Source organism: Dipodomys merriami, unplaced genomic scaffold (genome assembly GCF_024711535.1).
Source record: "Dipodomys merriami isolate MVZ:Mamm:240054 unplaced genomic scaffold, mDipMer1.0.p SCAF_3, whole genome shotgun sequence".
NCBI classification, from domain to species: domain Eukaryota; kingdom Metazoa; phylum Chordata; class Mammalia; order Rodentia; family Heteromyidae; genus Dipodomys; species Dipodomys merriami.
Window position 1 is genome coordinate 112,826,060 of NW_027204492.1, and position 12,152 is coordinate 112,838,211.

Below are 12,152 nucleotides of genomic sequence, written 5' to 3' on the forward strand. Positions count from 1 at the left end.
TGGTAGATTGTAGGGCTAGCAAGTATGAAGCCTTCAGTTGAAACTCCAGTACTGCCCAAATCAATAAAAAAATGAAAGCAATGCTATCAATAATAGTAACAGTTAAGTGAGGTAGAGTTGGGGCTCAAGTGGTAAAGTGCCCACCTTGAGTGGACAATGTCAAGGGATAAGGCCCTGAGTTCAATCCTTAGTACCACCATTAAAAAGAAGGGGTGTGTGGGGCGGTGGGGGGGTATTTATTATCTGATCCTTTAGAGACATCCTTTGCCTGCTTTGTTTTAGAGGCACGATTTTCTTTCCTTTCTTTAGACAATGAGCCTTCCACTGTTTATAAAGCTGGAACTACAGCCATGCCTGCCACTCTGATGAGTAGCTCTAACAATGAACCAGATAGCCTCAGTCACTGGCGGAAATTCTCCAGTATCTGCTCACTGTACTGTATGTCAACAAAATCCAAGGTCTTACTTAACCAGTTGTCTCTCGTTGGCTTCAGCCAGGAACAAAGATGGCTTGGCTCTTGGCTCATACTCCTCCCTCATTCTGACTGGGAAGCAGGAGGGAACTGTTTTTTAAATGTAAGAAACCATTGTGTACAGCCTAGGCCAGGCCAGGCTCCCTTAATTATCATTGCAACCCTAGGAGGTAGGTATTATTGTCCTCCCCATCCTCATTTCACCAGATAGGAACAAGGAGACACCTGGAGCCCGAGTCACCTGCTTCAGATCCTCGTAGCCAAGCTCCTGGGGGGTGTGGGTGATAAAATTCCAGCAAAGGGCAGGTTTCTAACGAAGTAGACATGTGGACTTCGGAGCTCATCAGCACCGTCCCGGGGAACAGCGCGCCCCCAAGCGGCCGGGGCGCGCACCACTTCCGCGCGGTGAGGCCAGAGGTGCAAAGACCCAAAGGCAGCGAGAGCCGGTGCAGGAGAGGTGGAGGGCCCAGCAGGAGAATCCACGCGGCTCCAAGGGTAGGTAAGGGGAGGGTCGCTCCCGCCCAATCCCCTCTGCACCCCCTCGGGACTCCTGCCTCTCCGAGGCCACCGTAGTGAAGCGCTGAGTCACGGTGAGAAGCCCGCGCCTTCCTACCCCTCCCTTCCCGGCGCCGCGTGCGGCTCCCTGTGTCCCCCACCGCGGCTGAGGCTCTTGTGAGTGTTCTGATCCTTCACACAAGGCCTGGGGAGGGGGGAGTTGTGGGGGGGGGGGCGTGCTGGAGAGAGGTTTGCACGATCGTGCCTTCCTAGGGGAGATGGCCCCCGAGTGGTTTAATTAGGATTGAGTGGTTTGGTGAAAGTGCTCGGATGGGTTGTTTTCTTTTTGCAAAGCACGGAGATCTGCACCTCCTCTGCGGTTCACAAGCATACGCTTTAATTGTGGGAGTCCAGAAGCACCCAGAATCGTTGAGCTGCGGGAGCGAAGGGGGGGGGGTGTAAAAATACTTTCTAGTTGCTTCTTGCCTGTGAGTGATGACAGGTCCCTACGGTTTTGAGTTTATTAAGCCTGTTTTCCCTCCCCTGCATTTCATTGCCAGGAGCTGTTGTTGATTATCTGCCAGAGAAAGGGCATTAGTTTTAGGATGAGCCTTGAGTGACTGCAGGGTTTTGCTGATTATGGCCCTTCGGATGAACAGCAGTGAAGTTTTCCTAGCACTATCTGCACCCCTTGAGGAAGGAACTCATTCCCATTTTACAGATGGGGAAACTGAGGCATAGAGAGTCTCAGGTGGAGCAGCTGGTATGTGATGAAGCTGCAATACAAACAGAGTATATGAGACTTTGCCTGAAAACCACACAGATATCCAGGTACAAGGAACAAAGGAAAGATTTATTGTCAGTAAAGGGAAGGCAAGACCTCTTCTCACAGGAGAGGAGAAGCTGGCTGTTGTGTCTGGTGATCTTTCATAACCTATGGGGTTTAGGAGGCGGAGACCCCAGTGTGGACGTGAGGGCCAGGGGCTTCATCATGGCAGAGTAGGCTTTATGGCTGCTGCCCAAATAGTAGATAAGGGTCCTGCAGCTGCCCAGACCTGAAGGTCACTCTAAGGGGCTCTTGCTGCCTTCCATGGTGGTAGCTGCCCCAGAGAAGTGTCATCCCTGGGTAAAGGGGTGTTGGAGGCTGATTATTTACTGTCTTTACTACACGGGCCTAGTGTTGCCTAGGAAGGGAGCGTGCTAAGCTATGGGAAGGGAACTTGTTCAGCTAACATAAACACAGGGCATCTGGCTCCAGAATCTGCTTCTTGCTAGAGCACTTTCCTTGGAGTTGGTAGGAATCTTTGAAGGGTTGGTTATATTCTGTTTGCAAAAGAGATCTGTTCTGTGATAGTATATTGCTTAGAACTTAGATCCTCTCAAAGAGGAAGCATTTTTGGAATAAACAACAATATATAGTGTTGCTCCTGAAACATGGGATACATTGTCAAGGGCATCTCATGCCAGGCTTAGCAGCCTTGTGCTTTATTTTGTTTTATTTTTTCAGTTGTGGGGCTAGAACTCAGGAACTGAATGCTGTCTCTGAGCTTTTTTTTCTCAAGGCTAGTGCTCTACCACTTGGAGTCACAGCTCCACTTCTGGTTTTCTGGTGGTTAGGTGGGAATAATAATCTCATGGACTTAACTGCCTGGGCTGGCTTTGAACTTCAGTCCTCAGATCTCAGCCTCCTGAGTAGCTAGGATTACAGGTGTGAGCCACCAGCGCTTGGCAGAGCCTTGTACTTTTTGAAAGGCTTCATGACAAGATTCAAAGCTCTCTTACCAAAGACATTGGTCCTGAACTTCAGAGATGGATGCATCTTGGAATTCCATGGTCCTTAAAGACTCCATTGAATGCCAGCATGGCACAGACCTCTCAATTTTTCTCTGTTCCTACTGTTGCCACATACATCCCCTGCCATCTGTTACCCTACTTTATGAGTAGCACTGAGAGACTCTGTGGTATGGGATGGTTAAAAGAGGTCATTGACGTAAAGAAGCTAAAGTGCTTGTTAAGAGATTCTTAGTAAGTATCCAAGAGAGCCTTTGGACAAGATGACTATAGATTTAGATGATATCATTCTTAGTAACTAGTGAGGTCCTGTACACCTAGAAAATATTTATGAATAGTCACCATCATTCCTATTGTTCTAAATCACCTAATCCAGGCCCACCACATAGTAGATGCTCACTAAATTACAGGTGTTACTATGTTAGCTAAGTCCAAAGTGACTCCCTTTGTTTTGTAGTGCTTGGGTATTCCCCCCCCACACACACCTTTATGGCTTCTTTTGCCCTCCATCTTCCACAGCTCAACATCCTGTGGCATGGGATCCTCCAAGAAGGTTACCCTGTCAGTGCTCAGTCGGGAGCAGTCGGAAGGGGTTGGAGCACGGGTCCGCAGAAGCATCGGCCGGCCGGAGGTATGCTGGTGGGGTGGCTATCCCTTGCTTCCCCGCTCATTCCAAGTGAATGGAGGGGTTCTGGAGTGTGATTTGGGCATGAGCTTCCCTGTGGGGTGCAAAGTCTTATGCTTCAAAATGTGGACCCCCCACATGCTTGACCCTTCAATGATATTCCCCCTGTTCCATTGCAACTTTGCGTTCTCTGATGACCATGTCTCCATCCCTTCACCTGAGTCCAGTGGTATTCGCTGCTTCTCTGCGGAGGTGAGGCTGTGGGGGTTTATTTCACTGGGCACACTGTGCACTGGCCATGGAGACAGGAAAACTGTCCACCCAATGCCATCCGTTCCATCAAGCCGCCCTCAAGCCGCGCCTTCACCGTTTCCCCTTTCAACATTAACTTCCTGATGACTCACATTTCAACATTATTTTATTAAGGATTCAAACTTCAATGTATGCCCCAATTGATGGAAATGTTAACTCTTGAAAATTCGATTTTTATAAGTAAAGCAATGGCAATTGATACAAAGAAGATAGTTTCCATCACTAATGAAGAAAAATGGTAGAGTTAGACCGAGAGGTTACGTATATCAAAGAAATGCATTGGTTTAAGGTACACTGTGCTGCTTTAGGACTCTGTATTCACAAAGCCCCAAACACCCTATTTTCCTTCTCCTTAAATATCATTGAAATCTCTTTTTGAATGTTATTAGACTTTTTAAAAAAATTGAAACTATTTTCTCCCTATTAGAGTTAGAAATGTACTCATTGCAAGATCTCCATCTGTAGTTCAGCTTCTGAAAGGAAAAATAAAGGACAGGTAATGATGGGATTTCCGTCCTTCAGGAACACTGGCCATCTTGATGATCGTCTCAGGGAAGTGAGGCAATGTCTGTCATTGATGGAAGGTCATCATCAAGGTCACCATTGAGCTTCACAGTTCTCATAGGCCTTCCTGTATTCAGTTAAATTAATCACACTGAGGTTACCTGGGTTCAGTGGGGGCTTTTATCACAACAAAAATGGTTTGTGTCTGAAGCTCTCTGCTTTACTCACAAAATTTTTGAGAACCCAAACAATACAGTGTGCCAAAGGAAACATGTTGGCTGAGTTTATTCATTGTCTTGTACAGAGGCAGATGGAGATGGTGTCATATTCTACCAAACTCCATTTTCAATAGAGCAATTGGAAAGAATTCTGAGACTCTAAAGACACCTGTCAGCAAACCATTATTGTTTGTTAAGGGTAGCTAATGCTTTAATTAGTCCATCTGTCAGAAGCATGTCTACTGAGGATTTTTAATTTATTCCCCTGTATACCTCTTTGATCAAACCTATCAATTCATTAGTAAATTAATTGCTTACCACATAAAGTAAAATATATAGGATTGCCAAAGAAAACATTTATAATTCAAGAGTGTTAAAAAATTGAAAAAAATTGTTTTGCCTAGTAATTTTGCATTCGCCAGCAAGATAGGGGCAGTTTTAATAACGCCCTAATGTCAAAGCCATGAAGAGTATAAACAAAATCTCACAACTGTTATATGATATGAAAATAGTTTTGTTTTCTATTGCTGTCAGACTCACCACATTTATTGTAGTTGATTCATAATTTTTAAAAGCATTAAAATTCAATCTGCAGATGGTGGTAACAGTGAAACAACGTGAATGTACTTAATGCCAGTAAACTATATGCTTAAGTGATTTAATGCTCAATTTTATTTCATTTATATTTTACAATGAAATAATTCCAGGAGAAAACGAGGTTAGGTGAAAATAAGGTCACAATTCTTTTCTTTTCTTGTCTTTTCTTTCCCTTTCTTTTCTTTTCTTTTCTGTCAGTTATGGGGCTTGAACTCAGGGCCTGGGTGCTGTCCCTGAGCCTCTTTGTGCTCAAGGCTAGCACTCTACCACTTGAGCCACAGCACCACTTCTGGCACCATTCTTTTCTAATCCAAACTTACAGCATCATTGAATTCTATCCCAGACCCAGATAAGAATTCCTGTTTGAGAACCTAGATTTAAGAAATCCCCCAAATCTTTTATTTTGGGTCTCTTGTGTCCCAGGCATGTTTCTCCCCTAAGGAAAAAACAAATGATAGGGGTAATTTCAAAGCTCACAGGTCTGGTTTAATCACAACTAAGAAGCCGCTTCATTTTGCTTCCATATAATTGTACATTCTCGGTCATTGGGATTGCATACAATAAGCAGTTTTGTATCCTGATTATTTTTATTTAACATGGTAGCATAAGGACTAATCATGTCATTACAAAAACTTCACTCAGATCATCTTAATAGCTATGAAATATTCCATTGTATGATCCTAATGTTATTCTCTAACTCATAACCCTTGATTCCTTGACTAATCTTGGTCTTCATTGATTTAGTCTCTGTTCATTGTGCTCCCCAATATCAAAGTCTCAGTTAAGATATTGAGTCAAGGTACAGAGGCTGAGTTATAGATTAAGAACATTCAAGGGTATGTGTCAGTCTCAATCTGGGATCCATGTTACTAGCTAGTTTCCTTCTACTTTCTCCTTGCTACCTTCAAGACCCAGTATATAGACAGGCTGAGGAAGCCTAGTATGCAGCTGTTGGAGTCTTAAGGGTCTTCTCTTCTGCTGCCATATTGTGATGTAGGCTGGCCTACTAGGCTGGTACTACAGGCATGATTACCCCCTGTGTTAGTTATGATTCAGTTCAACTATATGTAACAGAGAGCATCTTCCAAAACCATTGGATATTATACATAAATGTATGTTTCTTTTTAGGTGAAGCCCAAAATAGGCAGTCTAGGGGGAACCTGAAAGCTTGCCTTTTATCAGAGACCTGAGCTCATTTTATCTTAGGTCCAAGACAACTAGTAGAACAGTAGTAACCATTTCCCTTCTGGCACAGAAAGGAGGAAGAAGAGAAAAGTAAAAAGACAAACACCAGCTGGCCATTCTCCTCTTCTAAGGTATTTCCCTAACGGTCCCACCCTGTAATGTCCACATTGTAGAAATATGACTCTACCTAGCTACAAGAAAGGCTAAGGAATATAACAAAGGACCATTCTGAATGTCTGGAGGGTACCTTCTATGTACACTGGATTACTTTAGGTTCCATAGACCACCATTTGAAAAATAGAGCACTTATGATTACATTGTGGTAATTGATTTTTTTTCAGCTTCTTCCCACTTGACATCCCTAGTCTGGTTATGATACAGATTGATCTTGTTCATACCCGATTATTTGTATTTTAGATGATTATGAAGCAGTTCTCATTAAATATCAACTTGCTGACATAATTGGCCAATCTGTGTGTGTGTGTGTGTGTGTGTGTGTGTGTGTGTGTGTGTGTGTGTGTGTGTGTGTGTGTGTGTGTGTGTGTGTGTACGCCTGTGTGTGTATGTGTGTATGTGTTATGAGGGGTTCTGCCTGAAAGCAATTTTTTGGTGTCTTTCTTGATGCTTGAACTCAGGGCCTCTGAGTGCTGTTGCTGAGCTTTTTGGTTCAAGTATAGCATTCTACTACTTGAGCCACCACACAACTCCACTCCCTACTTTTCTGGTAGTCAGTCAGAGATAAGAGTCTCCCAGACATTTTTGCCCAGGCTGGCTTTAAATCACAATCAGATCTCAGACTCCTGAGTAGCAAGGATTACAGGTATGAGCTACTGGTACCCAGCCTGAAAGCAATTTTTATTGCAAAAGATTTCTCATTGGCTGTGGAGTTCTCAGTGACTTTTCCTAGGTCTGTTTATATACGTAGCCACTCATGATATGGCTTTCAAAAAGACTTGTCTAATCTGTTGAATTTTATTATTTCAGTTAAAAAATCTGGACCCATTTTTACTGTTTGATGAATTTAAAGGCGGGAGACCAGGAGGATTTCCTGATCACCCACATAGAGGTTTTGAAACAGTAAGTATAATGATTTCATTGTGAACGTGTGTGTTTTAACACTTGCTTCTTTTTGTTGTTGTTGTTTTGGCTGTGGGGCCTGAACTCTGGGTCGGAACTCTGGGCCTGGGTGCTGTTCCTCAGCTCATCAGCTCAAGGCTAGCGCTCTACCACTTGAGCCACAGTGTGACTTCCAGCTTTTTCTGCTTATGTGATGCTGAGGAATCGAACCCAGGGCCTCATGCATACAAGGCAAGCACTCTACCACTGAGCCACCTTCCCCATCCTGCTTCTTTTTCTAATAGAAAATTCAATTTTGAAAGCATTAGCTAATAAACTAATAGTAATTTATAAATTTCTAGTTAAAAGTCTCTACCGTCTACTTGATATGAAATATGCTCAAATTAAAATATTAGCTGTTTTCAATAGCCCTTAACTTGTGCCACTGGTGCCACTCTAATTTGAGCAGTTAAAAGAGCAAGACTTGGCTTTTTGAAATAATTTATAATTAAGATAATTTATCAGAGATAAAAGAAACTAAAGTATGATTACATAATTGTATATAGAAAATGTTTTGTATGCAAGAATGTTTAGAAAAACTTAACCTTATATAATATGATGATATGAACCCCCTAAAACAATCTTAAGTATTCAAAGAGCATTTATGCTGAGTTCTAATAAATCATAGAATCAAGGGGCCAAAATATAACATGACCTAAATCTGAGGACATACTTATGTATTTACAAGTTTAATTACAAAATGGGGAGATTCTCTTGGACACTAATTTTTCTTTTCAGTAGACACAGAAATACAAATGTGGAATATTATATTGTGACACTTCCAATAGTTTCCCCCGTACATGTCTAGATTCTGGGAAAGCTCAGGAATGGTTGTTTTCTGATACAAATTTAGCCATTTGCTCCATGAGAACAGCTTTGTATTCTTAGTAAACAAACCAGGACTTGTTAAATGTTGAGGGTGTTTGTAAAGCCAATTTGAGAATGAGTAAGTATTTACTCAAAGCTTGAAACATGCCAGCATTGGTGTAGGGGCAGATTTTATGTGGTAGGGTGTTGTTTTGTGTTGGGGACTATTGATGGAAGGCAGAAGAGGTGAGACTGGAGAAGTATGAGGCCTGTCCCATCACGTAGTCTAGTTAAGGAGATGAAAGATTCACAGGAAAGGAGTTAATTACCATAATGTAAAGGCAGACTAAACCAAGAAGCTTCTAGAAACAGGTAATCTTTCTTCCTCATCTAGCTATTTGCCCTCCAGTCTTCTTCTCTGCTTCCATATCGGAGCCACTATGTCTTACTCAGCACTATGGGAGCAATGCTTCTCATAAGTATACCTCCTGTATAGTTATGCTGAATTTGGACCCTCTTCCCAGAGCAAGTCTTTCCATAGCTCCATATGCTATCTTATTAATCCTTGAAGATATTTTTGGATAGCATTATCTCCATCAACTTTTCCAGGTAATCTCCAGAGGATACTTTTGTTCCTTTCATCTGCTTCCCATAACAGTATATTTTTTTTTATCAGTCTCCCATACATAATACCTTTGTGTTAACTTGACCATCTGTCTTGCATTAGACTTGGGAATTGCCTCAACTTCCCCTCACTACACTCAAGAAGACTGCAAATTGCTTCATCTGACATCATGTTTCCCATGTGTGGCTACTCAGCAACTACTGGCTGAAAGTAATTGGATAATAGACATGTTTTCTTGTTCATGTCAATGAATATATTAAATAAAAGGAATGCTGACACATACTGCTTTCATTTCTGTTTTGCAAACTGCTGTCTAGGGGGGATTGTTTTGTCAAGGGTCTCGACTTTAACTCTGTGGAGTTCAGTTGCAGAATATTGATATCTGGCCTGGGGCTTGAGCTCTGGGCCTGGGCCTGGACACTGTCGGAGCTCCTTTTGCTCAAGGCTAGCACCCTACCACTTGAGCCACAGTGCCACTTCTGGGCTTTTCTGTGATTAATTGGAGAGAAGAGTCTCATTGACTTTGCTGCCCAGGCTGGCTTCGAACCACAGTCCTCAAATCTCAGCCTCCTGCTTAGCTAGCATTACAGACAGGAGCCACTAGCATCCAGCTGGCCATTTCTTTTTGATGAGGGATTTTCCAAAAAACTGTAGCTGTAAATACAGTTGATTCTCTTCATGAATTTGCTTACTTGGAAAATGTATTGGCATTCCTCAAATCAATATTGGTGGAGGGCTGGGAAGTTGTTTCAGTGGTAGAGTGCTTGCCTTGCATGCCTGAGGCCCTGGGTTTGATTCCTCAGCAGCACCACATAAGCAGAAAAAAAAAGCCGGAAGTGGCGCTATGGCTCAAGTGGTAGAGTGTTAGCCTTGAGCTGAAGAGCTGAGGGACAGCGCCCAGGCCCAGAGTTCAGAACCCACGACCGGACCTAAAAAAAAAAATATTGGTGGAACAGTGTGGTGAAATTTTTGAGTTGCCTGATGTACATGTTTCCAGCCAAAGCTAAATGAGGTGAGGCTCTGCTTTCTTGCTTCAACTCTTTTAATGTAAGCAAGTGTCATTTTCACAGTCTTAGTGCCATGTTTCATACATTATTATGCTTTTTGGTGGTAATTTCACTATTTTAAATGGCTCCCAAACATAGTATGGCAGTTCTGTTTGGTATTGCTTAGCCCAAAAAGGTTATGAATGTGCCTTTTCTCACAGAGAAAGTATATATGGCAGCCTTCAGGTACCGGTTGTACTGCTACTGGTTCAGAGTTCAGCGGTAATTAATTAAAAATATACCGTTTTCCTTATTTTTTTATCTTTAAGTAGTTGAACAGAGGGGTTTCAATTCAGCTCGTCACTTTGTAATGTCACCCCTTCCATCATTTTCCCATAATTTAAGGTGTCTTTAAACAGAAACACACAGAAAAAAGAGTCATATGTTGGCCGATTGACAAAAATATGATGACCAGAGGCTGCAAGGAGCCAAATCATATATGTCCTTTGGAATCAGTGGTTCACTGTTTGCTAATTGAGTTATATGGCAATTTTGTAGAGGATAACTATCTCAAATTACAAGAAATACCAGTTTTCTCCAGCAGCACAGGTAAGCCAGGAGTCAATTCTCTCTCTTTTCAATTTGTTCTAAATGTACACCTTGAAACTCTGCAATTTACAACCAAGATCACTTGTAGGCCCTTAATACATATTCTCTGAAGCATTACCTGATGTATACAAGGCTTGTAAATTTTCAACATGTGGACTAGTATAAAGAGCAAAATTAGTAAGATTATGCTAGTTTGCTATTCAGGAGTAGCCATTATACTATATGTATCTTCTTCTAGTACTTTTTCTGGTATTTTGCACCCTTTTTTTGTGAAAATACTGTACAGAGGGGTTACAGTTACATGGGCAAGATAATGAGTACATTACTTATCAATCATTGTAGCCTCCTCCTTTGTTTCCCCTTCCCATCCCTTCCCATCCTCCCCCCACCCCCCAACCCTCTCCCCCACACCAAAGTTGTATAGTTCGTTTTCGACATAATGACTTATATGTCTCATTGTTGCAATGGGTCCACCTGTATCCCTATTTAAACGATTTGTTTTTTCCCTTCCCCTCCACAAATTATAGCAACATCAAATACAGTGAAAGCAGGGGTTATACCGTGGGGGAGGGACATACAAAGCAACAAAGAAATAATCTTATAAATGTGTTAGAAACAATCGCATGAAAGAAAAAAACATTTGAATACTTATCTTAGGGTTCATTTCCCTAACATCAACTTATCTGACTTTTTCTGCTTGTCTCATACATATACTAGTTATTGCAAATAAGGGAAACCATGGGACCTATGTTTCTTTGGGCCTGGCTTACTTCACTTAATATAATTTTTTCCAAGTCTTTCCATTTCCTAACAAATGGGACACCCTTTTAAACTTTATTATTATACGGTTAGCATTTCCCCAGTGTTGTTCAAATAGCTAATTTTTAATGGTATTATTATGCATCTGCTATGACGATTGTATCAGTTGACATCACAGTGATGTATACAGGTACCTGTTTTTCTTCAACTTCATCAATATTTATGTAACATTAAATCATTGCCCTTTACAAGTGAAAAACAAAACTATTACAGTTTTAGTTTATTTCTCTTATATGATCAAGGGTTGCGTGTGTGTGTGTGTGTGCGTGTGTGTGTGTGTGTGTGTGTGTGTGCCTGTCAACATCACTGTTAAATTATAGCATCGAGGTTTTCCAAGTTCTAACACTAAAAGCCCTATATTGTTGGCCAGCCAAAATGGTTTACCTAAAGAGCTGTTAGGGTTCAACCCATCCTGACTGCTTCACAGATGCAGTTCATGATGGTCTCGTCCAGTGGGTTCTTAGTCAGGTTGAGAAGGAAGTTTCCAAGTTTTCTCTACAAGCCTCAGCAGGTTGTTTAGTTTCCATCAGCAGAACAAAAACGATGTTGTTTCCAAGGGTGTGCCAAGCAGAAAAGCCACACTCACAATTACTGCTTCGTAGCCAGCAGCATTTGCAGGCACTGCCTGAACAATGTCCTAGAGAGGAAGGGAATGGCCCTAGTGATTCACACCTCAAATGTTTGACCCAATTCAGACCTCCCATCTCCTACCCAGCCTGCTGCTTTTAGCTTCCTGTGCATCAAGGTTAGGTCAAAGCTGAAACAAGTAGTTTGATTCAATTCAGTGTGCCTATTCCTTTCCTTTCCTTTCCTTTCCATTCCTTTTTTTTGTCAGTCTTGGGGCCTGAACTCTGGGTCTGGGCACTGTCCCTGAGCTTCTTTTGTGCAAGGCTAGCACTCTACCACTTGGGCCACAGTGCCACTTGTGGCTTTTTCTGCTTCTGTGGTGCTGAGGGATGGAACCCAGTGTCTCATGCATGCAAGGCAAGCA

At 42.2% G+C, this 12,152-nt stretch overlaps 1 protein-coding gene across 2 annotated transcripts in view; it reads left to right on the plus strand.

Annotated features, from left to right (window-relative positions):
* Window positions 1–882: 882 nt before the first annotated feature.
* The window catches only part of Pir (pirin), a 74,032-nt gene continuing 62,762 nt past the window's right edge, over window positions 883–12,152 (plus strand). Inside the window, exons 1-3 of one of the 2 annotated variants that reach the window (XM_070039289.1) lie at window positions 883–967; window positions 3,278–3,389; window positions 7,184–7,276. In XM_070039289.1, the coding sequence (XP_069895390.1) occupies window positions 3,294–3,389; window positions 7,184–7,276 (189 nt within the window). In that variant the 5' untranslated portion in view covers window positions 883–967; window positions 3,278–3,293. Of the gene's footprint in view, window positions 968–1,084; window positions 1,145–3,277; window positions 3,390–7,183; window positions 7,277–12,152 lie in introns of those variants that run through there. The other variant, XM_070039290.1, reaches the window with a different exon arrangement.